We start from the raw sequence: 25,434 nt of genomic DNA, 5'->3' as shown, positions 1-25,434 counted from the left end.
GCAACTGTCAAAGACCAACTGTGCTTGGAGAACACCTGCAAACTGAACAAGTGTAAACACCCGTAGCCTGTTCGGCAGACCATAGGCCAACAAACTTTTCATCTCTGTAAACTTTGGCTGGGTGTGACGACTAATGAAAAGATGACACATTATCCTGTTTGTCTATCCTGGGATCACCACATCCCCTTAGTGGTGTCCTGAAAAAGGAGGGGATGTTTTGCTTTAAGTCACCCAGCCTAACCTCGACATAAATAAATGATGCAATACACAACCTGGTTTCAACCTTTAGTGAGATATGCACGTGAAACCAAACTACATTTGTCCGATCTTTTCCCAGCATACAGGAGCAAATGTTAAAAGTGTGTTTAGGTGATGCTCAAAAAAGTGATAAATTACTCACGCTCACCTGGTAGTTACACTCAGGGTCCATGCAGTGGTAATGCTCCCTGTACTGGTAGGCACAGTGGACGTGCCCGCAGTGTTGACTTCCGGAGAACCTGAAACCCAAGTTAAAGGACACATTTCAACAGTTGCTTACATTTTGGCGGCGGCACAGAAGGCAAAATCCAAACTGCTTCAAAACCTGGGAACGCACGAGAGCTTATCGCACAGAGAGCAGAGTCACGGGGATGAACAAGTCTGAACGATAAAGCGGCGCAGAAAGATATCAGTGCGATTCAAACATAATTGACAGAAAATGAAGAATGATTAGCGTAGAAATTATTTGAAATTCCAAGAACAGCACAAAAAAAATAAAAAACGAGCCAAGGAGTTTTCAAAGACATTGTGCTCGTCTCACCTTCAAAGTCGCACGGCTCACACCTTCAAAGTGACTCCTGCTTTCCACACTGCTGCAACAATTTACCCGTCTGTCACACCAATTTCAGCCAAATTAGCTCCATTTATTTCCAAAGCAGCCGTAAGAGACACTTATTACACTGAAACCTTTTCCCTTGACACACATTCACACGCCCCATAACTACTTTATTTCTCAGCGCTGTGAAAACCCTTGTCAAATCAATGCACAGTTATTTCAGGTTAACCACAGTTTCACTCTGAGAGGATGAGAGTCAGGTATCCTGAGATGTGGGAACATCTCCGTCTACTTTGCAGCTGAAACCTTTGCCACCCTTTCTCCTGGAATCCAAAAATCTGATTTTAGTCTGGCACCAGTGAAAAAAAAAGCTGTTGCCTGCTACAGTACAACCACTTTTACGGTTGTGATAATGAGACTGACAATGATGACTGTTAAAATCCTTCAATTACCAGTGAAAACACACAAATAAAGATTTGAATTGCGGCTGCCAAGAGCTCCATCTGCGAGTGGAGAGGAGAGGAGAGGGGGAAAGGAGGCTAAGTAATATTTTTTCCATCTCTCTTTCTGTTTTTCCTTGAAAGGATTATCCCAGAGCTGCATTTACAGATCACTTTGCTGAGTTCATTAAGCTAATTGAACGGTATATCCACTACACTTTTTAAGTTGGTTGTGTGTGCGTGTGTGTGGAAAGCAATGGAACCAGAAGGGGCTACGAAAGGTTTGATGGATCTTTTAGAAAAAGGATCAAACCAGTCAAACCAAGACGCACAAGGTGTACGCAACAAAACCAACATATGCTCACACAGTAGTGATTTCTATACACCTCTATATACATGCAGACACACACATTTACACTTATGAACACACAAAGCCCCCCCATCCTCATGAGACTGTGGCCCACCCCTCTGCTCATTGCCCAGCTGTATCACTTTGCCTCTGGACAATTCCCACTTGCCGCGTCAGGGGGCCTAATGGGCCGCTGCTATTCAGCAGCAGATTAAATATTAATATCGCCACGATACAGAGATTGCAGCGCATCTCCAGTTACAATAGAGATACACAGATCAAAGTGCCGAGGCAATAGTGGGTGCATGAAAGCATTTAAAGAGTGAAAACTGCAACTAAACACTACCAGGGAAGCTCTTTAAAACATCAAACTGTAGTGTGGTGAGGAGATGAAGAACTTTTTCCCCCCTCTTTTCTCAAGGACTAGATGCGAACACGTTCACAAAGCTGGTTTTTAGTATTAGTGTGCACTCATTAGCCCCAGCTCCGAGGAGGACCATCCCCCGCTTCTAGCTCCCCTCTCTGCGTTACATTTGCCCTTTTTATGAGCCCTCCTTTTCCATTTTTTTTCCTCCCTCCTCTTCTTTCCTTTCTCTTTTTTTTTCCCAACCCCAACACGGAAATTGAAACTGTATCTGGGCTTATCTGCAGCCTCCCCGTGCATCAACTGCCGAGATGTTTAGACAAATTTTATGCATTATGCAGCGCAAATATCAAAACAGTTCTTGGCAGTGCCAGCAGAAGCCTCATTAAAAATTCCTTAATTAAATCTTCTTGCAAAATGTAATCAGTCCAAGGAAGAGGTTTTGTGTGTGTGTGAGTGTGTGCGGAGAAGAGGATGTGTGTCTGTCAGTGCCAGGGCTTTGATTTGTGCCCTTCATGTTATGGCTTGGAGAAGTAATCATTAATGCCAAAGCCACTTTGGCTTTTCAAATGCTGTTTTCTTTCTTTTTAAACGGAATAAACAAACAAGTGATAATCACCTTTCTAGTGTCTGCTCAAAATTAATCCAGAATGAGGGACATTGTTCTGTGTCCATAGAAACCACAGATACCTCTCCTCCCCTGAAGCTTGGATCTCCGATGGTGTGGAAGACTTTTTAGATCAGTCAGTCTCTCACGTGTTTCAACAATAAATGGCAGAACTAAGGAGGAACCTGGTCTGAGCTCATATCCTCTCTGTCAGTCAAAGCTAAAAGTACAGATTTATGTTCTCCTCGTGTTTTAGTGCTATACACACTGTGAGCATTTATTCAACCAGACACTGTACGCTGCCGTCAAACCATTTCTCTTTCATTACCTCTTATCCTTCTACTTCTTCTCAGCACATAAATTGGAGTCTTTTCTTAATTAATTTAGTGCGCACCGAACATTTTCATACCAGCCTAAGATCGAGTTACATCACTTAATAAAACGCACCATCAGTACATAAAAAAAAGGCCCTTCGCTGTTTGGTATGTTTTTTCATTGGTGTATCACATTGAGGGATTTGCATACCTAGCAATATATTTCTGGTAGAGGTTGATGTCTTCGCTGGCGGGTTTATCTGGTGGCAGGCCATTCCTAATGCAACAGAAAACACAAAAGAGACAGGATTAATGGCGAGGTTGGGCTGCCTGTTGTTAATAAAAACAAACTGACACACTATTTACTTACAGGCCGCTCCCAAACTTTGGACTATCAATATACATTTTCTTGTGTCATAACAGCGTTTTCATGTGCCGTATGAATCAGGGATTTAAGGTGCACACTTTGATGCATGGTCTCCCAACCAATGAATGGCAAAATGCAGGAGCAAAGGACATTAATCTTTTATGGGGGTATTTTGGTGAGTGCTCGTATGCAAAACTGGATAATGGGGATGTGGAAGAAATGCTCTGAAAATGTCTTTTCTGATATTCCCTGTGGACCTTGCCTCTAGTGCTGGTGTCAAGTTGTCTCCAATCAGTCTGGACTAAAGATGTAAGACAACACTGAAGCTTGAAAAGCATATGGATCCAGCTAATTGACTCAGTACCAGTTTCAACTCGATCAAACTTGTATTAGAGAGACATGCTGGGAATTGTTGTGTGCTTTTCGTCACCTGTAATGTGACTGCCTTCATGGAGCCTGTAGCAGTACTGTCTGTAGATGTCATAATACAGTTATTGGTTCTGCTTGCTCCCTCTCAGGGATGGCATTTAGCTCCATGTGAGCAGCTCCACACGGGGGATGACCTGAGGTTAATCTGGCCCAGAGGGGAGGATGTGCTGCCAGACACTCTCCCTAGCACCCCCTCTTCTCGCCGTATACAAGCAACAGACTGGTTTAGTTAGCCAGGCTTGCAGCTCCGGTGAGCCCCAACCTGACAAAGGCCAAAGCCTGAGGGAGAGGTGCCTGAGGGCTCCTGAACAGTGTCTTTGATAGGTCTTGACTAACTAGAGACAAGGTCAAAACCAATCAAACAGAATCTGGGAGCTGTTTCCTACTGGTAGTGCACACAACTGTAGGCTAGTTCCCCAAACCCCTCATTTGCTTCCTTTAAAGTGCACTCGTCAGGCAGTGTTGAGTCGGCCCCTGTGACTCGCCGGGAGGTTAGTCATGGCTCCAAAGTAATTAAAGGGAGAGTTGTTACACCCTAGCCAAACGAAAGAAGTCAGTCACTTTGCGATGACTGTGCTAAATCAGTCTCCATGGAGTGCTACAGCGAGTAAACACTTCATGTGCCTTCGCAACTCATCATGTCGTGGATCTATTGGGCGCTATGCGCTATTTCACACAACGTTCCTGTTGGCTGCTGTAAAGATAGCAATTACCTTTGCGTTGGGCTAACTGACTCACAGTAGCAGTTAAGTGTATGTGAGCTCCACATTAGCTCCAAGGTGTTCCACTGAGAGACCATCGGTGTGAGGAAGACAGACCTCTGAGCTTGAAATCTTTTCAAACCACCATTAAACTTTAAATTGGAATTTTAATGACAGGTTAAATGATTTATTATCAGATTTTAATATTTTGGTGAATAAGTAAATGGGATGCATGTCGTAATTAGAAGGGATGCATATTATGTTCATATAAAGTTTAAATTTATGGGTAATGTTTTCCCCCAAAATACCTGATCAAACCTTTAGCTATCCATAGGCCACACCCATTTTGTTTCTATGAGAAATTCTGCAATTTTTCATTTGTTTTCACAGCACACTTATTTGACCAGTCCATCTACAGATTTAATACAATCTCCACCATATTAGACCAATTTTAGTACTGTGATGTAGTACTAAAACTTGGAATATCCACTATCAGTGACAAGGCACAGAAATTGCTCACATGCTCAAACAAGTGCACACAATTCTCTATTTGTGGTTTTGATCGTGTATTCAAACAAAATAAAAGCCTTGTCTATGCTTTCTAGTGTTATATGACAATGTTTGATCAGACTTACTTAACAGAGGACACAGTGCCAGTGGTGATGGAGTCAGTCTTGGAAAAGCTGGACTTTAGGTAGTCGGTGGCGTTGAAGCTTATTTGGCCGGTCTGGTCCATTGTGAGGCCTGGAGTGATACTGGCCCCGGCTGCACCTACAGTGGGAACACCAGGAGCTCCTGGGTTTCCTGGTGCTGTAGCCAGGACATTGGGCATCAGCGAGGCCTCAGGATTTCCTGGCATCATTTTCTGAATTGTTCTGATGTCATACTTCGAGGGGCGGCCCACTTTGCCCGTTTTATAGGCGATGGCACCGCCCATGTCAGGACTGCCCTCGCCGGGCTTGAAGAGGTGCAGGAACTTGACGTTCTCCAGGTCGTACTTGGAGGGTCGCTTGTAAGCATTACCATTCTGCTGCTGCAGACTCTCACCCATCTTCAGCTTCTGAATAAAGAAGTCATACTTGGAGGCTCGGGGTGTCATGTTCTGCATGTGAGAGGGGTTGGCTGGCTGAGATGTTCCCAGTTGGAGTCCTCCTGGCTGTTTGTGGTCCAGGCTGGAGGGGTAGATCTGTGCCTCGGCCCCTGGGTGGCTACCCGAGGTCTGGAGCATGGTAGCACTTTTGTCTTGGGCCAGTTTTGAGTTGAGGTCGTCTGGTTTGGGTGGGGAAGCATGCACAGGCCAAGGTAAGGTCTCGCCTGCTTTTAGCTTGCGAATGTACTCTTCGTACTTAGAGAAGCGAGCACGCCGTGAGGCCTCCTCACTGCTGAGGGATGAGGGGTTTGAGGTAGCAGCTTTGAGCTTCTCAAAGCTGATCTTCTTGGTCAGCTCATCCCTTACCTGCTGGTCATCATAACCGAACATTCCCAAGAACTCATTCATGGTGTTGGCTGCATAGTCTCGCAGGGCAGAGGCCTCTCCTGGTGACAAAAACAGAGGATAGCTAAACTTAACTTCAATCCTTATGCCCATCAAGTCGGTTCTGTCTGGTATCAATGAATAAAGTCTAATCATAATTCTAAAGGCTAATACAGCATATACAAACATGATCTACCAACTGCTTCCCTCTTGCTACATATTGACTGATGCTCGCTTTTGTTTGACAACTTTGTATTTAGTTTGGGATCAAATATCATTGAAGTTGAAAATCTGACAATATAGCTTGGAAGAGAAGCTATCTCACATTACCATTTTGGCAAACACACAGCAACAAATAGATAATGAAGAAACTACTTAAGAAAAAAGTTTTTTTACATAGCCTTTGAAAAAAAGACTTCCAGCACATTTTTTATGTGCAGCCTAATGCTGAATGTTATTACAAAGACAAAACTATCACTATCAGCAGAGACATAATGACACGTGGCAAGTGTGTTCCATTTAATCCTCCATGAAGCTTAGTGTAAGGTGTTTTAAAATAATGTGATTATTGTGTCACCTTCAAAAGTGAACAGAATGAATCTTTTCCTCTTTTTACACATTTGTGAACTGAAACATCACTTTCATTTTAAGAGTCCATTAAATTGGACAACTTCCCCAAGGACATAGCGCAATACTGTATAGTCAATGTATAGTTTAATTGCATTATGTGGAGATTAATTCTGGCCCATTAACTTTCATCCAGGTTAGTGCAAGGGGTCAGAGAGTGGGGAAAAGGGAAAAATGATTTGCGCTGAAAGCAGCGGAGGGACAAAGCTGTGCATAAAGAGGAAGAGTGAGGGGTAAAAGACGAGGGGAAGGGTATAAGAGAGAGGAACAAAGACAGAACGAGACAGGGAGGATGTGTGAGGATGCTTTTCCCCAAAATGTTGGGTCTGCTGATCCGGCTTAATTCAAAAAATGTCTCTCTGTGTCAGTTTGCATGTTAGGCATGGTCCGAGAAAGCAGACATGCTAGTAATGAAAGGAAAGATGATAGATGATAGTCATTTAAAGCCTTTGGCCATCTTAACTCATCACTGGCACAGGCACAGGATCAAGGTCCAAATACTAAAATCTTATTGGTTTTTTTCATGACCACAGGAACACATGAGCTGGCGAGAGGTAATATCACCAACCGTCCGGGTAATTAATACACAAATATCTCTGCTCTTGTCTCAGATTTCTCAGTTATTGCTAAATCAGTCGCTGGGTCCTGCTTTTCACGTCTCCTGCGCAGCATGTAAAATAATCCCCAAATTTTCCATTCACCACGTTGGGGTTGCTCCTCTGCTCAGTGGACCAGTATGAAAGAGGAGCTGGTGGATCGAAAGGGCATGAAAAATTTAAGAGAAATGCATGAGGTATTTGAGAGGAAGTTTGTACATGTTTTTACATGCCCTGAAACCACAGAGTGACACACTGTGTCTACGTATAGAGGTATTTGATGCGGGGTTCACCCTGTTCTAGAATGAAAGTCCTTTTTATTCTTTCTTAAGCTTGTAAAATGATAAGAGCACATGGCATCAAATGTTGTTAGAGATACATCTGGGCATGTCCATTAAAAATAATTCAGCTATACATTCCTCACATTTGATTTAGGTGTTGATGACTTCAGTGCTTGGTTGGAGTTTACTGCTACTGTATTTATAAGGGCATCTTAGGTCACAGTATATCATATAGCTCTAAAGTTAAGGCTGAGCCGTCAACACCACTACTGGGTCAGAAAGTTGAAACTACACTTTACTGAGTGAGGATGAAGGATTGGAAAGGGAAAAGGTTTAGAATAAATATTGTTGGATAGACACCCATTTTAAAATATCATAGTAATATTTGGAGATCAATGCCATTACCAACATAACAAATCTCACAGTTCATTACACTATCATTTCAGCAAAATGTGTTAATTACAGAAAACCTCTCTTGTTTTAGTTGCAGAGCCAATTGCTAATTGTTTCAGAGAGATGGTGATTTCTGTCATGGGAGCTCTGACATCCCTTTTTTCATATTCTCTTTGCGTCGGGTTTCATCACCACTTTCTGCAAAAAATAAATATCTGAGTCTCTTTATTCCTTCATGTGACATCGTGTGACAGCTATCACTGAAAGGCAAATGATTGGACATGAAGGGATTATGACTGGGACCAACAGGAGATAACCTTTCTGAAGCACCATGTAAATGAGTTTTCTACTCAAGCCCTTTCTGGCTGATGTCATGTGACACCGAGCAGGAAACTGCGAGTTAATAAATAAATAAACAAAAATCCCCAACTCGTCTGACCGTGCTCTCTCTGGTGCCACTGGAAAATCTACAAACAAGTGGCTCCTAATCTCGACACTTCAGGCCAGCAAAATCCGACACACCACACAGACCTGCCTTGTCTATATTCGAGGCAATTAGGCCACATTTTCCTGCGCAGATATGATAACAGATGGGCATTATATCTCCTTTTGGCTGACCAAACATGGCCATCCACATGGCATCGCTTCTCTACTCACAGGACTGAGAGGCAGAGGTGTCGCTGATGATAAAGGTGCATGCTAGCTGCTATATATGGACTAATCTAGACTTTGAATACCCTCTAAAGGGGTCTGCTTTGAGCCACACAAGCACAATGTAAACTATTTGGATTTTGTATAATGTGCTGCGTTTTCAGTGGAGTTCATTCAGGGAAAGTTTTTTGAACTGTGTTATTTTCATAAGGTTCAGTCATTTAAATTAATTTTTAATAAGCAATTTGTGCTCAAGTTGGCGAATTAGTTTGAGTGTGTTTTGTTAAAATGAACAGTGGTGTGCTGATAAATAGTTGGCTTGAATAATATCATGGGCATTTGTTTGGATTAATTTGACACATGCACAAAACTGTACAGAGCCTCGAACTTCCTTGCTGTTTGGTTAGTTAATTAACAGGCAGTAAATAGAGCGAGCGCTTTGAAATAGCTTGAAATGAACAATAACCTTTTACAGTGAACCCAGAATTGCAAATGGAAGTCATGGTCAAGCCTGTTTGATCCATCGCTATGAGCATCTATGTCATTGCTTTCATAGTTTTTATTCATTGGCTTTTTTTTCCCATTGACTGGCTTATGAGGGCTCTAATGCGATCTAAATTATCTGGGAAAAGTATTCTGGGGTTTTGCACTGATAGGAAATCCGGGCAATGCCTCAATGTGAGGAGTTAAATGTTTTGAAGGTCGCAGTTTCTCTCATTGATCTTGCAATGTTTGTTAATTACATTGTCACTGATGTTGTGAGAGATAATTAAGCCACTATGTTTATATGCATAATTATGTGCACTCCGCATCAGCCTTTGAAAGACAGCGGCGAGAGGGTGAGAGAGAAAGAGAGAGAGACAGAGGGGGGGTTGTTTTAATTGTGAGCTGAGCAGAAACGTGGCAATATAGATGCCCTAGTTACAATCAACAAAGAGCAACTCTGAAAAAAACACACACACTAAAGATAAGATTTGCAACAACTTATGCAGGATGCTCTCCCTGCAGTCTGCAAACTCTGGCTTTGTAGTGAGATGTGAAGTAGTAAAGGAGACAGAGAAGACAGAGGTGGAGGCCTGCTACAGTAATACATATTAACAGACAGGTTTTTTGTTTTTTGGGCCATGACAAACACACAAAATGACTAATTAAAACCACAAAACATTTTTCATTTGCCTTTGAAATGAAACACGCTTCATTTTCTGAGAAGCCCCTGCCCCTGATTGTGTGTTTGTGTGTGTTGGTGTGTGAGAGTGTGTGTGTGAGAGTGTGTGTGGCCGGAGCTACTGGTGCACGGTCGTTGAAAACAAGAAGAAAAATGAAAACAAAAAGAGCTCGTGTACATGACTCTGAGGTACATACCTAAACCTAGATGAAAGACCAGAAAAAAAAAACTGTTAAACTGATGTGAGCAAGCACGAAACAAAACTTGTTTTTGTACCACAACAACCGGTCTCGCCTGCAAATTGCTGTCCCCCCCCCCCCCCCCCCCCCCCTCTCTCTGGTTGTCTGTGAAAAAACAGGCTTTATCTATTCATATAACCGAGTATACTTTTTTTTTTTTCTCCTTTTTACAGCTCTGTTTTAACTTCTGCTACACAAAGGCCAATCTCTCCCATAGTGTGTGTGCGTGCAGTTTCAAGGGTCACAAAGTGTATAACAGTAAAGGGCGCTTTATTAAAAGATTGTTTGTGCTGCTAACGCATATTCTTGCTACCTCAGATGACTGTTGGAAGTTTCTGCCGATGTTATCTCTTTGATAATCAGTAAATTATTGCGAGGTAACATCATAAATTTACAATTGAGCCGTCAGTGACTCATTTACGAGAACCCATATGAGAAATGTATCAAAACACGTTAATGTGTGTTAATCAATACATACGTGGAGCTGTTGTGTGTGACGTGCTTAAAGGTTGATATGGCACTGTAGGATAACTTCTATGTTCCTGACTTTATTTGACGATTGATCTGTTGGATTTGACAACTGTGGAAAAAAACAACAAACCCCTCCAGGGCAGACTACGGCTCCATGTAATAGAGGAGCTTGAAGCAGTGGCTAAGTTTAGTGAGCTTAGGGAAAAATCAAAGAGTCAATATGTAATCCTGGGTGTAATGTGAAGCTTAGCCTGGCCCGGCCATGCGCTGTTGGCCCACAGCTGCTGGGAGAATACATAAACAGCCTTATGTTGTAAGCGCGCTCCATTTATGAATTTCTTCATACAGTTAACCACACACTGACAAGTTACTGATTCCCCCCCCCCCCCATGTCTAGGAGTTGAATCTGTCTTTAGGTTTATGTCTCTGGCTATTCATACTGTAACTGTAGAATGTGACTTTGGATACACTTAAGCTTTAGTGGAGGTGACAATGTCACCCACCCTTTTATCTAAGCCTTGATGCTATGTAGTGAAATGTTTTAAAGGGCAGAGGCGGTGTTGGTTTAAGATGTATAAGAAGTCTCCATCAGAGGGAGGACACAGTGTCAGAATGTACCTGGAGAGGAGAACGGTGCTTGGCGACTCGGGGCCTCGCTCGGTGGCATGAAGGCGGTGTCTTTTGGAGGCCTGTCTTCACCTTCTTTGTCATCATGGTAACTGCCATCTTGAGACCCGGCCACAGGCTCCGCCTCCTCTGCATGGTCTTCGTCGTCGCTGCAGCCTTTGGGGTGTACCATGTACACGCCCTCGGGAGGGCCGTCTTCGTCATTGCTGACTTTGAGTTCGCGCTCCTGCTCGCCCTCGGGAGCCGGCGGCTCGTCGCCGTACTCGCCGTTGACCCACTTCTCGATGGCCTCGCGTCTCTTCTGGTCCTCCTCGAGGCTCTGATTCAGGCTCAGGCTCTCGGGGAAGTTGGTCTCGATGTCGTCGTCGTGGGAACTTCCACGCTCGCTGTTTTCTGCTACACTCTGGTCTCCCTCTGCATTCTGGGAGCTGCTGTCGAACACCACCTGGCGGCTCAGCTTGGCGCAGATAGCATTGAGTTTTAGGCCACCTTTTCTTTTGGCGGCCATCTTGGGTTTTCCTGAGGTCGTTTCAGTGCATAAACTCCTTTCAGCTGTTAGAAACAAACAAAAAATAACAATATACACATAACATTAGTAAAACCAAATCGGGTAAAGTTTGAGAAAAAACGTAACTCCCTCCACATGAACCGCAGAAATGCTTTGAGATTCACCAGAAGCAGCTTTGAAGCTGCTTTTCCACGTCAGTAACTTGTACTGATTTAAAACATCACAATGGAAAAACAAACTGCCACAGAACAACAGCGACTGCTGCTATTAATAACATACGAGAGCACTTAACAATAACAGCACAAGACTGAAAGGACAAACTGAGATACTGTACATATCTTTCTAAGTCACACCTCTTTGGTCAGCTCTGACGTTAACGCATTGGTGGGAAAAAAAGGAGAAAAAAAAGGTGCAGGCAGCTGAAACCACAGGCAGATAGGTATCAGACCCCCTACGGTACTACAAGCAGCAGATACACGGCTACATAATCCTTCACATGACAGCGCTATACAGACACCGTGAAATGTTATCTTCACTCTCACCTCAAGAGGCTGTGGTCTTGCCACTGAGTGGGGGGCTGCCCAGCGTTAAGGCTGTCAGAATGCGCTGACCGCTGAGCACTGAGCACTTTTGGGCTTTTTGGACCCTGTTCTCACGTCGGCTATTCAGCAGGATTCAGCTCAATAACCGTCATAATAATAATTTTATTAACAGCAAAATAACACAACGTGTGTGCGTGTAAGCTGTTTACACTCTGCTGTATTTTACTGCTGATCTAACCAAGACAGCAACACAGGTACATCATTCAAACAAATGTTGTAGTTCCTGTATTTTACATGTCTTTACTTCACAAGACATACTACACAGGCCGAGCGTTTTTTTCCCACCGGGCCTCCCTGAACAATAGAGCATGATAGAGTGTGCTTCAGGGCAGGAATGGGTGGCATTATTTCAACCCAAGTGGGGCTATCTTTATAACATGTCCTCTGATGAGGCAGGAACAGCTGCCTGTGGCATTCCACATCCAGAGCTGCCTTTTTAGGGCAGAAACTGCACTGTGTTACCTTTCACTTGATTTCCAGAGCCACCAAAGTTCACCTTCCAACTGCATTTTCCAGACTCAAAATCAAGGCCAGATCTGTATCAGGTTCGTAGGAGTAGGAGGAGGAAGAGGTGGCCCTGAGCTACACAGTATTTATGATAAATTAAAAAAAAGTTGTTCACTTGTGTTAAGATTTTTATTCAGCAGAGCCTCAGCTGTGTCAGTTGAGGCTCTGTGGAAACTGGTAAATACCAAATAACAGAGGAGACATTTCCTCTTAGTTGTATTGAATTTGAACCCAGCTGCACTGTGAGCGAGATAATAGACCAGGCCGAGCTAAGGACACACCATCCGAACTGAGAGAAATGTACGATATCAGAGGTAACAAAGTTCTATCTTAAAGATTCAATTCACTTTCTACAACAATGAGAACGAGCCCCTTCATTTCCCCTCAGCCATAAAGCCAAGCACAATCATGTGTGAGCCATTGCCGGCATTATGTAAATCACGCTGGTGCAACATAAAATCCTGTTTTCATTTTCTTTTGCAAAGCTGTGGAATCATTAGAGGATACACAATTTGAAGGAGTTTACGGATCACAATGCACCCCCTGCCCCCCACACATGCTTTCTCAGTTACAGTATTTACATTGCAGGCTTCCTCTCTGAAACAATGACTCCAGGAATTATGTAGTTTTGAGGCGGTCATATATCAGCGGCACATTACCGTACAATTTAGTGTTAGACAATTGCAGGCAGGGGTGAAAGGGTCACCTTTTAGAAGACAGCAATTTGGAAGAAAAAAAAATCAGCTGGAAAAACTATTAGGAAGGAGAGGCCATAAATGTTCAAGTTATATATATATATATATTTTTTTTAGAAATACTCTCCAAAGGAAGATTGAGGTCATTTGGGTGTTGCAGTGGAGGTAGTTTCTTTTCTGTTTACCGTGTTCAGTATTTCATGCTTTAACTACTGATTTCCTTTCCATTGCGATCACAAGCTCCTTGTAGGAAATGACCCCTACAGAGCTGTTTCTTTCCATTAGTGCCTTTTCACTTATACATTTCTGTTAACAATTATAAAAGAGGGCCGAGTGCTACCGTTCCAGGCCTACAGCTCAATTAATAGACATCTCAAACAAACATGTGATGTTTTGTTTTAAAGGTGAAGCGTTCTTTAAAACAAATTTAATATTGTGAGCTTCCCCGGAGAAGGGACACGCCGTGGTTCGATGGTTTACGGAGGCTGTCTCAACTATTATTTATGCTGCGGGTTTTGTCCTCAGCAGCTTTTTTGCCACTGCTTTCAATTGAGATTGCTATGGTAACAGTAAGCTGTTTACCTCAAGTCGTTTGTGCGCATGATAGCGTACAATGAGATAAAATCTGTGGGGACCTACATGAAAGAACAACTTTTCCCTCTGGGACCGACTCCCCCACCTCCCCGAGAGTCCAGTAAGCATTCTGCCTTATTAATGAATATCAGACAGAAAAACAACACTGTCACACGCGCCGGACATTATTTACACTTCGGTTTTAGCCTGGTGTGCTAATTGTCAAGGAGGAGACACCTCAGTGAGCACGGCGAGGAGGGAGAAACAGGCAGGTTTGGAAAAGCGAACACAACAGCTGAAACTAATTTTTCCGACTGCTTACGTTAACTGTGACATTATTTTTACTGGAAACTGTGCAGGGCCACAGTGGAGCGCGGCGTGCTGTCTGTATAAGGCTAAAAAACCTGAGGAAAAAAGTCAAGAAAGTATTTTGAATACATTTGGACCAGGTCGGGTTCTTTTTCATCTTCAGTCAAAAATAAGTGCATCATCCAGTTCTTCAGGGCCCTGTTTCTTGTCAGCGCCTCGGATGACACGGCTTGTGTTCAAGCACTGCCGCACTGACAAACACGCTCTTCCACCGCTCCAAACCCCACAGGTCTTGTTGGTTTTTTGATGCAGACTCTCTGTTTGTGTGCCAGAATGATATCATGCCCAATCAAGTGGTGTTTCAAATCCTAATAACGCTGCTGGAAGTGCATTATTTGTGTGAACGTGCGCAGACTATAATCAAGGCAGCTCCGGGTAAGGGTTGTGGGAGTTAACCACAGTTGGAAGACCGCGGGCTTTACCTCTCCCTGACATACTAGACGAGCCGGCTTTTGCCAAGAAGCGTTTGTAATCATGGTATGGAAATTGTAGAATTACATTTACAACATATAGAGAATTATTTAACCTGGCTTTATTGTTCATTCTAAATGCAGTGCCTCACAGTAAACACATCGACTCCCTGCAGCGCTGTCAGTTTGTGCGGAGCGAGCCAGCACGCAGGAGGGTCTGTATATAAGGGAGGTAGATATTACTTGTTTAAACTGAAGCTTATCTCTTCACCTAATCAAACACAGGTACGGGGCTCGTTGTAGATTCCTGCTGAGTTTCAACATGACTGACACGGGGACAAACCCCCCTTCAATATCAGGACTTAATTAATACAAACAGGGTCTGGGAGACGTCTGCTCAGCTCAGGATTATTTTACAATATGCGGAGGAAGAGTTTCTCCAGCTCTTTAAAAAAGCGTAGTTATAACTTTATGAACCTTTGGCAGATTAATCGACGAGGCTGCGGCTCCCTGTGTGGAGCTCAGTGAACCTTTTGTGTCTGTGGCTCTCCGGGGAGATGTACGTGCGAGAGAGTGAGTGTGCGTGCGTGTTTCAGGAAAATCATTGAGCCACGCAGGCAAACATGCACAGACACACTTGAAATTACCATGTTTTTATTTTTGTAAATTTAGGTCTCGCAGGAAGAGAGTGTTTTCCTCTTCTCTCTCTTTCTCTGTCTCTCTCCCCCTGCATGGCAGAGAGGTTGCGGCAGACGCAAGGAAGTCAAGCGGAAAGCCACTGATGGACAACTACGCCACGACACCCAGACCCCAGCATCTGGCCCCTCTCTCATTTTTATTACACAAGAATAACAATAAGCAGGTCGCCGACCCCGCTGTGAGATTTTGCCACAGTTTCCTAACAGTCGGTGCAGCCTATGCTGAGAAATTTCCATTTTTCCGCATGCATATTTAATTGAGTTTTGTCCCAGTGGTGCGGAAATGATTTGTTTTTTGCTCTCTGTTCACTTGACTCCTCTTCGGAGTCGCTAACCCTGATTAAGACGTTCCCGTTAATTTCCCAGCGCACACCTTTTTTTTGTGCATTAATGGTTCTGATCGTCTAATTAAAACTTCTCAGCTCGGCTGCTGATCACCGCTCGTTGTGCCTCTGACCTGAAGTTTTAATTGCCGCATCAGAAGCGATAATAATAATTTTGAGGTTCTGATGATTAAAAACAATGCCATTGCCAACTAGTTGATAGATGTAGGTTTGGGGGTGGGCACATCTGAGGGGAAGTTTATGTAGAGAAGGGATTTAGAAATAAGGGGGCTGTAAAGACGGGTACACGACCGAGGAGCAAGAGGGGGGGGGGGGGGGGGGGGAAGCATATGGAAATCTCCCAGCCCTCCTGTCCCTCTGAGTCTTCCTGACAAGACAGTTTTGGCTGGGGCTGGGACTTAGCTTTCCCCACCTCAAATCTAAATCTGCCACTGACTGATCCACTTTAGAGCTCTACTCACTTGGCAGGTTTGCCAGGTTGGGGACAAGAAGGGAAAAAAGAGAGAGCGCGATAAAGGCATATACAAGATGACGACAGTCCCATAGCCTGTGCTTATTTTCATAAAGAGATAATAACACAGTAGGTGCAGCACAAAAGGCACATTGTTCATTTAGTGACTGAATGGAAAAAAGGAATCCACAGTGTCTGTTGTCTTAGTCATAAAACGCGATACTGATGAGATATATACGATATGGGGAATACTGTGAAAACAGGAGAAGTGAGTTGCTTGTGATCTTCTTTTAAACAGTACTTTCACACTGTACTTTACAGATCACATAAACTGTGGGGATGATAGGAAATGATTCAGGCATGAAGAAGAGAGAATGTGCAGCCGGAAAACTGCCACCAGCACCCATCTGTCACATTTTGTTCTTTTTTAACCACTGGATTTCTAATGGATTTTTTTAGGTTCCACTACAGGATCAATGTTGTGCTGCAAAGCATACTGTACATGCATGCACACACAAACACACACACACACACACACACACACACACACACACACACACACACAGTGCACAGACACATGGGCGTACAATCAGGAGGTAGCTGTCTTCTCTCCCTCTGCCCCCGACCCTCCCCCTGTCTCTCTCTCTCACAAATCTATTTTATTATTAATCAGTTGGTTGCACATCTGCCTGCTTGTTGTTTTTTTTTCTATCAATAAAGCACTTATTGCTTTTAGTCTAGAATGTGACCTTGCACATTGTGTACTGTCTTTCTGGGGGTGCCGACCTTGAAGGACCCGTTTGGACTATTTCACTCTGGCTCCGTCCACGGGCTGTTATCAAATAGGAGCCCTCAGCCAAGTGCCACGCTCCCCTCACACTGCTGCAAAACACAAACAAGACGCCGCAGGACAAAGGCAGACACAAACGGCCCAAGTAACAAACACACACACACACACAGTGAGACGGAACAGGACAATGGCTGAAGAAAACAATGTATATTTCAAGTGCAGACGGAAGAGGAAAGACGTTGAACTTGAGGGCAATCAGACAGGAAAGTTGAAATCGTAGGACAAATACGCCCTCCGCCTTCATCACAAACAGGGTAATTATGGTGTTTTCCACAGCAGAGGACAAGCAACCTAAAATGGTCTAAGGGAGTAAAAAAAATATATATATATAACACTATCCGACATGAGTGACATGATCCATTCTGACAACCACATACCAAAACAGGCAACTTTTATTCAGTTTGCTGCTCAGGGTAATTCATGGGACACTCGGCTAACTTGTTAAAATTGTACACGAAACCTGGACCCACAGCTGGCACCAGATGACGACTTAATTTGTAAGTGTTCCCGTGGAGCAGGGCGAAAACTCCGCTTTAAAATACAGCCTCGTGCTTCTATGTCCTGAAACCAGGAGAATGTATTCCTGCAGCTTTATTTTGAAGCCTGGCTCTCAAATTGCACTCCCAGTCTTTTTAAGACACTGGGAGTGCAATTCGATGAGCCAACCACCGTGGTAAATGAGCAGACGACCCCTGTGTCCCTCCCTCGTGGTTGCTGTTCTTGGTGCCGCGTGCAAGGCAGTGTGGGTAGTTTAGTGCAGAGGGGGCTCGGCGGTGCACCTCTAAAGGGCCCTTGAGCTAATATCTGTACAGATTAACTGCTTCAGTTGTATTTTGGTCACGGGGATTTCTCGTTGCCTTTGTGGCTTCTTGGGAGATGGGCATGTGTGTGTGTGTGTACGTGCTCACATGGTTGTTTAGTTTCACACTTTCTCGTGCAGCAAAGTGAGTGGCCTACTTGCCGTAAAGTTCAGGAGCCCCCGGATTGGCTTGTGTCACTCCTTGGCATTATCTTTAGCGCCGTACTGTATTTAATTTACCAGAATCTGGCGATACACTGCTGAGTAAGTCATCCCCATCCCCTTACCTTCACCTACCCCTCTACCCATCTCTCCACAGGACACACACACACACACACACACACACACACAGTGTCAATCCTCCAGGGTAAACTCAGCACACGCCGCTCCATTAGTTATCAATTAAGTCTGGAAATCTCCACCTGGCTTACACACTCTCTCTCACACACACACACAGATGAAGTGGGCCCCTCTCAACAGGAAGTTGAGGAGAGCGTGTCTTATTTGACTGCGGGTGTGGGTGATACGGAGTGTGTTTGTGTGTCCGCGCGGGGTGGCACTTTTGTCCATGAGGTTAACCTTGATATGAGGCCCTGTCAGGCCAGATAATGTCAATCAATGACAAGCCCTCACAGATAACCCCTAATGTGAAGCCTAAAAAGCAAAGCTGTTTAGATCTTTCGACATGCCCCCTTTCAACAGCATATGAATTGCATTACAAGGAAATGAGCTGTGGCATTTCTTTAATAAGACTCTTAAGACATTTTGACAGCATATAAGGCTCTCTGCCGTTACAAAAAATTAAATAAAGCCCCGCTGACAAAGCCCCCGTACACGAGGCAGCGTTCTGATGGGCAGATCCAAGTCCCTGTTAAGTGGAGGACATGAAGAGAAAAAAAATGTCTTTATTTTTTCTCAAGCTCCCGGGGACTTCTTAATTGATTTCCAAGGTTACGTTTCAAATTTGTTTTTCAAGATACGGGGGCCTGGCGAATGAGTGAGTTTTTCAAGCTATTTCCCTAAACTCTGTGTCGTTCGGATCGTTTGCATGAGATCTCGCCGACCTCCTTCCGTCTAGTACCTTCTACCTCTTCCTCCCTTGCTCTTTTTCTTCGCTCTCTCTCCTTGAAAAGAAGGAGGTGACATTAACCCCCAAAAAAGTATGTATTTCCAGACAGGATGCCTGCGCTGACAACATCGATCCCTGGCTACCATTAAAACATTTGCTCTGCCTGACAGACTTTTCCTCTTTCGGACTTTATATGCACTGGAGTGAATCACAGGTGCCTGTTAAAATGTCATCTTGGACAGGTTGTCTACCTGTCGGACAGTGACCCATGGCTCGCACAACGGCGGAGGCTTTTTCAGACTTACTTTTTATCACATTCTGCACTTTCAATATTCAACGTATTTTTTCTATGAAGCGCAATTAAACTTTGATCACAATATGTTCTTTGCAGGGCTAAGGGAGGAAGTGATGAGAGTGAGTCTTCCTGCTCGTGGGATTTGCATTTTTTACCCCGTGGCTGTGATTCTCTTGCCAGAACTTTAGTTTGTTATCTTTTTACTTCTTCGGATAAGCCGGATGGAAGTGACAACACCAAGGTTTCCATGATACACGACATTGTGAAGAGTGTGTGTGGCCATATGCTGCTGGGGACGTGCGGGTATGTGCAGATTCCACTGTAAACACATATGTTGAGTGACAAAAACAAATAGAAAGTGTGGTTGTTGTTGTGCATGTGTGTTGCACGCCTGCTTGCAGGGTGTTGTAGACCGAAATTGTGCTTGTGTGCTCTTTCTGCTTCTCTCTGTCTCGTGGCTGCAGGTCACATCATTTGCTCTGAGACACACACACACTCACACACACACACACACACACAGTCAAATGAGCACACTCACATTTCTACACACTCAGGAGAACCTGATCCACAGTGAGGATAAACACACCGGCGTGTCAGTGACAGCGCTAAATCAGCGTGCTTTAGCGAAAAGTTCAATGTGAACTGGAGGCGGAACTAAACGCGGCAGTTTTCACCTAAAACGGAAACATTCTTGTTTCTGGGAGTTCAGTAGAGGGAGGAATGTGCTGTGGCTGAATCTGAAGATGGGATAAAACAACACTCACAATAAGGCAGGAAAAAAAGAGAAAACGCCTGTGAAACGATGAAACATGCAAAGCTGCTTTACAGGGGAAAAACAAGAATGCTGTCTATTTTTGGTCTCAGTATACAAAAGGAGGTTCACTCAAACAAATACATTTGCTTTTGATAAAGCCGACACCACTACTTTTGCATTCTACACCACACCCACTTTGTTTGCTGCATCTTTATCTTCATGACTTCCCGCATTTGTGAGAAGCCACTCACTAAATTGTCGAGCACAAGCAGCTGAAGGTTTTCAAACGGCGCCGTGTTGACGGCTTAAAATGTAATTTTATTTTAAAAGTGACACGTTAAAGGAAAGCCTCAGAAGTGAACACGGAGCGCTTGCCTATTTGCGCTGGATCCAGCTGCCCGTTTTACATTTCTGCAACATTAATATTCCTCTTATTATTATTTTAAAGTGAAAACGGATACTCTGTTGAAGTGCAAATCTGATGAATTACGGGAGCAGATTGCTGCTATTAATTATTAAAATCTATTTTATAAATATTCAGGTCTGTCATGCATCTAATAATGAACGCTTTAGAGGAGGTTACTTCCCGTGCGCATTCTAATGTGTCAGAAATATCACTTTTAATCACGCTCGTGTCAGCGAGTGCTGGGTTTGAACCTGCCGAAAAAATCGACCAAATCAAGGAAACTCAGCCAGCCTACTACTGTGCTCATCACAGCTCATCCGCTCCTGCTGTTTCGCGTGATCCAACTTCTTCCCCTGCCCCGTCTAAAGAGGTGGCGAACACCTCTCCCTGCTTCCCGCTGCATTCTTACTGTGGTAATTTGAATGGAGAATAATGCATCGGCAGCACTCTACCTTCTGGACACACCTAGTCCCAGCGCTACTGCTGCCATATGCTGTGATGATACATATTCATAACACTTTCTCGTGTGTAGAGTGTCGGTGTGCAGCGAGGCTTAAATGAGTGTCTCACAACTTCAAATGAGAAGGGGAGAAAAGGAAAAGGGCACAAAGAAAAGTTGGACTGCTCTTCCCCTTTTTTTTTCCCGCCTCCGTTTCTTCCTCCCTCTTCTGAAAAGACAAGTTCGGCTTTCGGGAGCTTGCGCCGGAGGCTGTGGATTTTCAGGACTATCTGCTAGATGCTGCGAGAGGCGGCAACTGTCAACATGGCCAAATAAACTGCGCTGTCAGGTGGTCGGTCTCACTGGAGGGGCGACAGTCGGTGGCACTTTACCACGACCCTATACACTCCAGCAGTATATACATGTGCTGCACAGAGCAAGCACACACTCTCACACACACACACACACACGCACTCTGAAGCACTCCAAGATTAACGCTGTCAGAGCTACAATGATACCCCATCATTATCTGCACACGGGGCCTCCTTTGTGCACTTGCTTGCCTCACTGTCCTCTCCGCTGCTTCTCTATGGAAGTACTAATTACTAGAGCTAATATTTCTTGCTCTCCGTGCCTCCAACTGCCTTCAACTTCCCCATTATTTCTTCTACTTTTACAGTGTTCCCAAAAGCCTTGCCAGCCTTTTGCCAACTGGTGCCACAGCTGAAGGTTTGCCAATGTTGACGGCGGCAGGTGTGCGACTTACTGTGTTTGTGTGAGTGCTGTGTTATGAGATTATTTGTGCAATAAAGGCCCAGTGTGGTATCCCAGTTTCAAATCAGTCCTCTGGGTCATTGTTGTACAACAAGAGAGAAATGTTTGACGTACCGCTGCCGCATCTGTTGTACTATACATTGTTGGTTCAACATGCCGGGATCGGAGTGATGCTCCCTCTTGCTCATTTTTCATTACCAATAATGCTCGTACTCTTTGGCTTTCTTCTTCCTCTCCCACTGGAACTATGGCTTTATCAAAGGTGATTGCTTGCTCAGGCGCATTTTCTCAAACGTCTTCTTCAGCCAACCATTTCCCAAGCTGCTCTCGGGTAAACGTCACTCACAAAAACCGGGGAAGATTTGATGGCGAGATCAAAAAGAGAGGAAGGACAGCAAGGAGATGGGGGGGAGATGGGGGGAAAAAAGGGGAATGATAACCCTCCTCCCCCATCGAGCGCCAACGAGTGCTGAGGGTAATTCCTCCAAGCAGGGCCTGTGTTTTCAGACGCAAATACAACAAAACGCCGGGTGCTGCCATGAGACATCAAAATGGGCGATTTTGACTTCAGAGGGTCTTCAGATGCTTGAGGAGTTGTCAGTGTGGGGCCAGTGGGACTGAACAGAGAGAACAGAAGGTACCAGCAGGCTGTTAACAACCAATACGGGAACCACGCCAGAAAGGCCGTCTCCTCCCAAAATGCCAGTCGGCACCAGATCAGTAAAGGCTTCCACCATACTGTAATTTCCCACCTGAGCACTTTCATCTTCTGAGAGGGAAATGGCTTGAAAAGTTTATCATCTGCTGTACGTCTGCTATTTATTGTACCATTGGGATAACATGCTGAATTCCACAGGTAGGTGCCATAAAGGCGAAAAACAAAGCCACACACGTCGACCTTTCTGAGGCGACTGAGGGCTTCAACAGGTGTCTTGAAAGTAGGATTCTTTATGTCCTTGGCCTTAAAGAGGGATTTTCATCAGCAAATCAAAGACTCGCTTCGTTGTTCGGAGACCTGAGTTGTGTCGTGACACGCCGAGAGGGACGTCCGCATTTTCTCTGGTGTTGTTCTCGCTCATTCTTGGAGCATTAGGCTCACTCTAAATAGCCTCAAGGAGATTAGGCTGGCTCATATTCAAATGCACATTTCTTCTAAAACCCACTCCATGAGGGGGCCAAGCAGATCCGCACAGGAGCATGGTGAGACGATAGTCAGAGTAGATTCTGTCACGTATAAATCAGGTGGGGAGGGAAAGAAACAGAGAGGAAGAGGGAGAGAGAAAGGCTGGGGTAAAAGACAAACAAGTGTTGGCTCTGCTATATGAGTTTAGTTAGCTAGAGAGTTAGTGGATGAGTTATGGCTAGCGAAGGGCTGAGGGACGCTGTATTTATGAGGGGACTGAGTGAGTGTTAAATCCCTGGTAAGAAATAAAGTCGTCCTTGAGCGAACAGGGGAAACATTTCACTCAGTCTAAGAGGTGCCTTGAAAAAAAATGAAAGCCATCCCTCTTCCCGGGGAAACACTCTTCCGTATTCCCCTAAAATTGCTTTATTCCTTAAAAACGCCATAGATCACATCCCAGTGGATTGAGTCTCACATTTGAATAGAGAGGAGGATTCTCCATGTGCATGATATCAAGGAGTTCACGAGCCAACTGAAGGGAAAGAATCTGATTCTCCTAAAATTGCATGAGGATTTTCTGAGGGATCTTTGGCTGAGGGGGGCTGCCAAAACACACAGCGCACTTGTTGCAGTGCAAGGGTTCATCCAAGAGAAGTTTTCCATCTTGGTTTACCCAGGAAAAAGTAGGTTTTTTTCTTTTCCGTTCAAATATTGGAATTTAGCTTATCGAAGGAAATCCTCCTCTAAACACATTTTAAATTCTTTAAGAAACTTGCACTGTTGAATGGAGTTAAAAATCCAAGAAAAGAGAAGTGCATGAAAGGAAAAGCTTCACATCCAACTCTAAGTCAGACCTCTCCCCAAACCCCTGCAGTAGTAATAACAATTATTACTTAAAAAGGCTATATTTTTGCATTAACTTAAAAGGCTATATCTTTTTCTTCCCCTCCAGCCTGTGCGGCCTCACTTACCCTAAGTATCTTCATAAATCACCAGTTACTGTTAACATGTACTCCACAATTCAGTCATCAATCTCCTACCAGGTCAGAGTGAAAACAGAGGGGGAAATGTCTGCTTAGTAAAATGTCTCTCTCGTGAATGGTGCTACCACCACCCACTACTCAAACACACACACACACACGTAATGTAAGAGCACACACACTCACACACACACACACACACTCACACACACACACACACACACACACACAGCCAGTTAAATAACAAACACACGCGCCCAGCACACAGCAACCGGAGCAGCCCTATGGGACACAGGAGCGGTTGCCAGATCGCCACGGTAACGCAAGCCAAATTCAATTCTGACTTCACCTTTCACTCGGGAAGCCGGTTCCATTTGTTATAAAAACAAATAAACAGCAAGCATGAAGTCAGAGCTGGCCAACTTCCGCCTCGTCTTTCTTTTCTTTTTTTCCTGTGGGCCTTAACAAGAAAAATCAGGCCCATGCTGTTTAAGAGACAGACACCCACAGGGCCGCATGTAAATCTGTGTTTATGTTCACACACACACAGTATTTATTTAACCAAAAGGAGAAAATCTAATTGTACGCGAGGAGAATTATTCAGTTCAGAACTGTGTCTCCAGCAGGGAGAGAAGGATTCTTTAGCCTTTTCTCAACAGACAGTGTTTACATCAGCAGAGTGGAAAATCCCTCCGATGACAAACCTCTCCATCACAACATCTGTATCTAAACAGACAAATCAATCTGGACCGACACCGCAAATTACGGCATGTCTGATCTGAAAACATCTGCACTTTACATTAGAGTGCAGGGATTATGGTGCTTTTTTAATTATTTCTATTTTGAACCTTCTGAATGGCACAGTTAGATCTTTTTTATTTCTGTTTCCAATTCAAAATTAAAAGTATTTGTTTTACTTGAATGACCTAAAAAGTGCTTCTTGATAAAAATTATTAATATGGAATTAAGTAATGTGCTGAGTATTAATGTCTTAAGTATTCAGATGCTTTACTTAAGTCCAAGTAGTAACACAAATAAAAGTTATTTAAAAAAAAGTACAAATTTGTAAAAATAAGTAAAAATAAATCAATGGTTTAATGCATTATGAAAGATAAATTAAATATATGAAATATAAATAGTTATGTGAAAATATTTTAGTGTGGTAGCTGGTTGAAGTTGAGCTTAATAAAACTACATAAAACTACTTTATCAACTACTGTGTAGGTTCATCTGTAGCAATTCACTGTATTTTATAAGTTCACAATATCTTATTCAAAAATAAAGAAACTTGTATCTTAATGGAAAATTTAAGAAATTAAAGTAAATTCACTTCTCTATGAGTTGTGAAAACTGCATTTTAGTTTCTCTGAAATGTCGTAAATAAAAGTATTAAATAAAAAAAGTGTCAAATCTAAAAGTGGAACTGCAGAGTGAACAAAAAGTCAACAACAAAACTTTTGAGGAAGCAACAAACTATCAAAACTACTTCAACACATTCAGTGCACGATATGTGCAAATGTGCATCTCTAGTTAAAAAATGTCCCAAAAAATAAACATTACACCTGCTCTGTTTCCTCTGTCTTGCTCTCTCTCTCTTTGCCTCTCTCTCACACACACACACACTTTGACACCACCCACCACATCACTACACATGCGTGCCTGACTCATGCCAACTGCAACTAGTAGCAGTCCCGTTCATCTCGAGGTAGCACTCAACCCCAGTGTGTGTGTGTGTGTGTGTGTGTGTGTGTGTGTGTGTGTGTGTGTGTGTGTGTGTGTGTGTGTGTGTGTGAGTGAGTGAGTGAGTGAGAGGGGGGAGAGAGGGAGGGAGTGAGAGGCAGAGAGGAAAGTGTGTGAGAGTCTTACCTGGCAGCAGACC

General features: G+C 43.8%; 1 protein-coding gene across 9 annotated transcripts in view; it reads right to left on the bottom strand.

Annotated features, from left to right (window-relative positions):
• casz1 (castor zinc finger 1) overlaps positions 1-25,434 on the bottom strand; it is a 74,015-nt gene that overhangs the window by 19,686 nt on the left and 28,895 nt on the right. For 4 of the 9 annotated variants that reach the window (XM_053424452.1, XM_053424456.1, XM_053424454.1 and 1 more), the window contains exons 1-5: positions 25,422-25,434; positions 10,901-11,461; positions 5,021-5,921; positions 3,100-3,165; positions 401-497 (exon numbers count right to left, since the gene is read on the bottom strand). The exon at positions 25,422-25,434 is cut by the window's right edge and continues 196 nt beyond it. In XM_053424452.1, coding sequence (XP_053280427.1) covers positions 401-497; positions 3,100-3,165; positions 5,021-5,921; positions 10,901-11,461; positions 25,422-25,434 — 1,638 coding nt within the window. The remainder of the gene's footprint in view (positions 1-400; positions 498-3,099; positions 3,166-5,020; positions 5,922-10,900; positions 11,462-25,421) is intronic. The other 5 variants (XM_053424453.1, XM_053424455.1, XM_053424461.1 and 2 more) reach the window with 2 other exon arrangements.

This window comes from Pleuronectes platessa, chromosome 6, assembly GCF_947347685.1.
Source record: "Pleuronectes platessa chromosome 6, fPlePla1.1, whole genome shotgun sequence".
Lineage (NCBI taxonomy): Eukaryota > Metazoa > Chordata > Actinopteri > Pleuronectiformes > Pleuronectidae > Pleuronectes > Pleuronectes platessa.
Note: the sequence above shows the minus strand (reverse complement) of the source record. Positions and strands in the feature narration are given on the sequence as shown.